The sequence below is a fragment of the Lactuca serriola genome, chromosome 5 (genome assembly GCF_051521515.1).
Source record: "Lactuca serriola cultivar US96UC23 chromosome 5, Lser_US96UC23_V15, whole genome shotgun sequence".
Classification (NCBI taxonomy): domain Eukaryota; kingdom Viridiplantae; phylum Streptophyta; class Magnoliopsida; order Asterales; family Asteraceae; genus Lactuca; species Lactuca serriola.
Window position 1 is genome coordinate 65,631,479 of NC_136412.1, and position 2,661 is coordinate 65,634,139.

Here is a 2,661-nt window from a genome sequence, read left to right on the forward strand (position 1 = left end):
TTTGGTTTAGCGGTAAAACGTGACTCTCTCATTTGATAGGTTATGGGTTCAAGCCTCATTTGAGACGGTGAAAATTAGGAGTAGATTAGTTTGACGTTTCAAAAAGAAAAAGTTTGAAATTTTGGATTCTAAAATATTAGAATTAGCTACTCATCTTTGATTGTTAATTACATAAACTAATAATGTTTTATGTTTTTTTCTCATAATATGCTTGAACTTTTGTCTAATATAAATTAAATCATATCATTTTTGTATTAACATAAGTTAAGATTGTATTCTATGTGTTTGTCTGTTTGAACGTAGAAACTCATTTTGCAAAACATAACATAGGGGAGAATAAAGAAAAACAACATGACATCATTCAACCAACATCTACCGACTATCAATACAAACTTTTTTCAAAACTATAATTATAAAAATATTATTTGAGATCAATATCTCAAGAAACATTAAATGATTTCGTCCTATTATTTATCTGATAAAGATATCTTCGACAATGTATATCTTTAATACAATTATTACTAACTTTATATTTAAAAAGAAAAAAAAAACTCCTTAAAGTAAAAGTTTATAAATACATTTTTAGTGTTTGTTCTATGTATTAAACGTCATGGGATCATGAAAAGCTAAAAGCACCGTGACATCCATCCATCAACAAAGTTTATTCTTTCAAACTTTATCAACGTCAAATAGATATACATTTTTTGCTCTCATTTACTATTTTGTAATTTGTACATGATTTTTTCAAATTTGACTATTAGTTTTGATTATCTAAATGACCTATTTTTTTACTTTTGACCCGAGTTTATGGTTCTTGATTTAGATGTTTACTTTCGTTTATATCTCTTTAGCATCTTAACAAACATGAACAATTAATCAAACAAATAATCTATTAAACTAACACAAACAATGGTTGACTTCCATAATATTACATGATTTCATAGATGCTAAAATTTGATCGACAAAAGTTGTGAAATACACATGGATTCATCATCCCTAGACCCACCACCCAATAAATCTACACTTCCAAAGTATTACAAGATTTCGTGCTTTGATTCATCATTCATGCCTAACGTTTATAGTATTACGCAAAATTTGATCAACTGTATGTAAAGTTTCAAAGCATAGGAATGTAATTTTACTTCAAATCCCACTAAGAAACAAGCAATTAATATTTCAATACCCCATTGTTCTTATCATAACATGATGTATAAAACTATAAATGTTGTTCACAATTTTGGTACAACCACTGCATTTGCAGCTTGAAGCTCAACATCTCCAGCTATTATGCTGGAAACGACTAAAACACGCCTTCACTATGTAGTAATCTATTCGGAAAATTGAAACTTTATTACATGGCATTTAGTCGAACAGTTGGTGGGCAAGATTTATGCAGTGTTCTTCCTGACAACACCTTGCCTCATGCTTTTCCTGCTTCCTCCAAAACCCTGTGTAATAAGCAAAAGTGTTGTTTAAAACCAATGAGATTGAATCAGAGTAGATTTATGATTGATTAAGGTTTAAAAGAAAGCGAACCGAGTTGAGAGGCAATGGCTCGACATCCACGGAGACTAACGACATCTTGGCGATTTCTGAAATGGCCGCGTTTCTTGATCCGGCGACGTCGCTGGTGAGATGCTCGTATGCCGCCTCAAACGCCTCCTGCCAGAAACTCGGCAACCGTGTTGTTCTGCTGTGTGTGTAGATATTCCAAAATCTCCTCACCAGTTTCTCCCGCTCCTCAACTTCCTAAATCATTCACAGAATTTCAATCAGATTCAGTTCAATCAAAATTGTGTTTGTAGAGAAAGATAGAGAGATTGGTACCAAGATGTCGAGGTCGCGGACTGGGGAATCGAAGGAATCAGAGAGAGGGTTGCTAATGTTGCCGGCGCCGGACCATCTGAGAGTGACGGAGCCGGTGAACATAGACCACAAAGCTAGTAGCAAAATTGCAGTAATTGCCCAGAACTTATATCGAGTTTTGCTGAACAAACCACCACCACCACTATTTATGCCGTTAACAGTGGCAGATGTAGCCGACACCAGCACCACCGGCGAGCCTAGCTTCTTTGCTGCATCCCCGTCGTTCATTTCTCTTTCCCACCTGAAAATTTCTTTCTGTGACGATCAATGAAGCTGAATCACTGCTAGAAGTTGTTCTGATTGATCAAAATCCGTGAGTATGAATGTGAGGAAGTGGAGAGGTTGGTGTGAAATTAAGGTCGTATTGAGTGGTTGGAAATTCCCAAATTGAGTGTGGACTGCTTGAAGAATGATGACGGAACGGAATGATGAGGCAGCCGTACGCGCCGGTCCAATAGTGTCGGCTAGGCACTGTTTGATTTTTATTTTTCCTGTTAATATAAGATGTGTGATCTAATTAAAATAGCATTAAAATTTGAATTGACAATGTTGGAAGGGGTTGCATTTTGGTGTACACATGATCAATGATAGGTTAAAATACATAGTTAAAATACATACAAATATATATTATTAAAAATAATATATCGACATTATATTTTTTATAAATAAAATTAATTATTAAATATTATAATAAATTTAAAATATAAAATTAGATAAATATCTATTAAAAAATCATATACTTTTAGTCATCTTTATTTTAATTGTCATACCTAGGAATGAACATATGGAACGAAG

At 33.6% G+C, this 2,661-nt stretch overlaps 1 protein-coding gene across 1 annotated transcript; it reads right to left on the reverse strand.

The window, feature by feature from the left end:
- Positions 1 to 1,154: 1,154 nt before the first annotated feature.
- Positions 1,155 to 2,359, reverse strand: LOC145052568 (uncharacterized). Its single transcript, XM_079000402.1, has 3 exons — positions 1,828 to 2,359; positions 1,537 to 1,749; positions 1,155 to 1,448 (listed from the first exon to the last, which is right to left on the reverse strand). Exons 1-3 carry the CDS (start codon positions 2,092 to 2,094, stop codon positions 1,389 to 1,391), a joined length of 540 nt encoding a protein of 179 aa, XP_078856528.1. The 5' UTR covers positions 2,095 to 2,359; the 3' UTR covers positions 1,155 to 1,388.
- Positions 2,360 to 2,661: the final 302 nt, after the last annotated feature.

What these genes read in the sequence shown, in the direction of transcription:
- LOC145052568 (XM_079000402.1), bottom strand. Translation starts at nt 2,094, where the DNA reads ATGAACGACGGGGATGCAGCAAAGAAGCTAGGCTCGCCGGTGGTGCTG. An exon ending in TCCGCGACCTCGACATCTTG is followed by an intron (nt 1,750 to 1,827) that starts GTACCAATCTCT and finishes TGAATGATTTAG; the next exon opens with GAAGTTGAGGAGCGGGAGAA. An exon ending in AGCCATTGCCTCTCAACTCG is followed by an intron (nt 1,449 to 1,536) that starts GTTCGCTTTCTT and finishes CTTATTACACAG; the next exon opens with GGTTTTGGAGGAAGCAGGAA.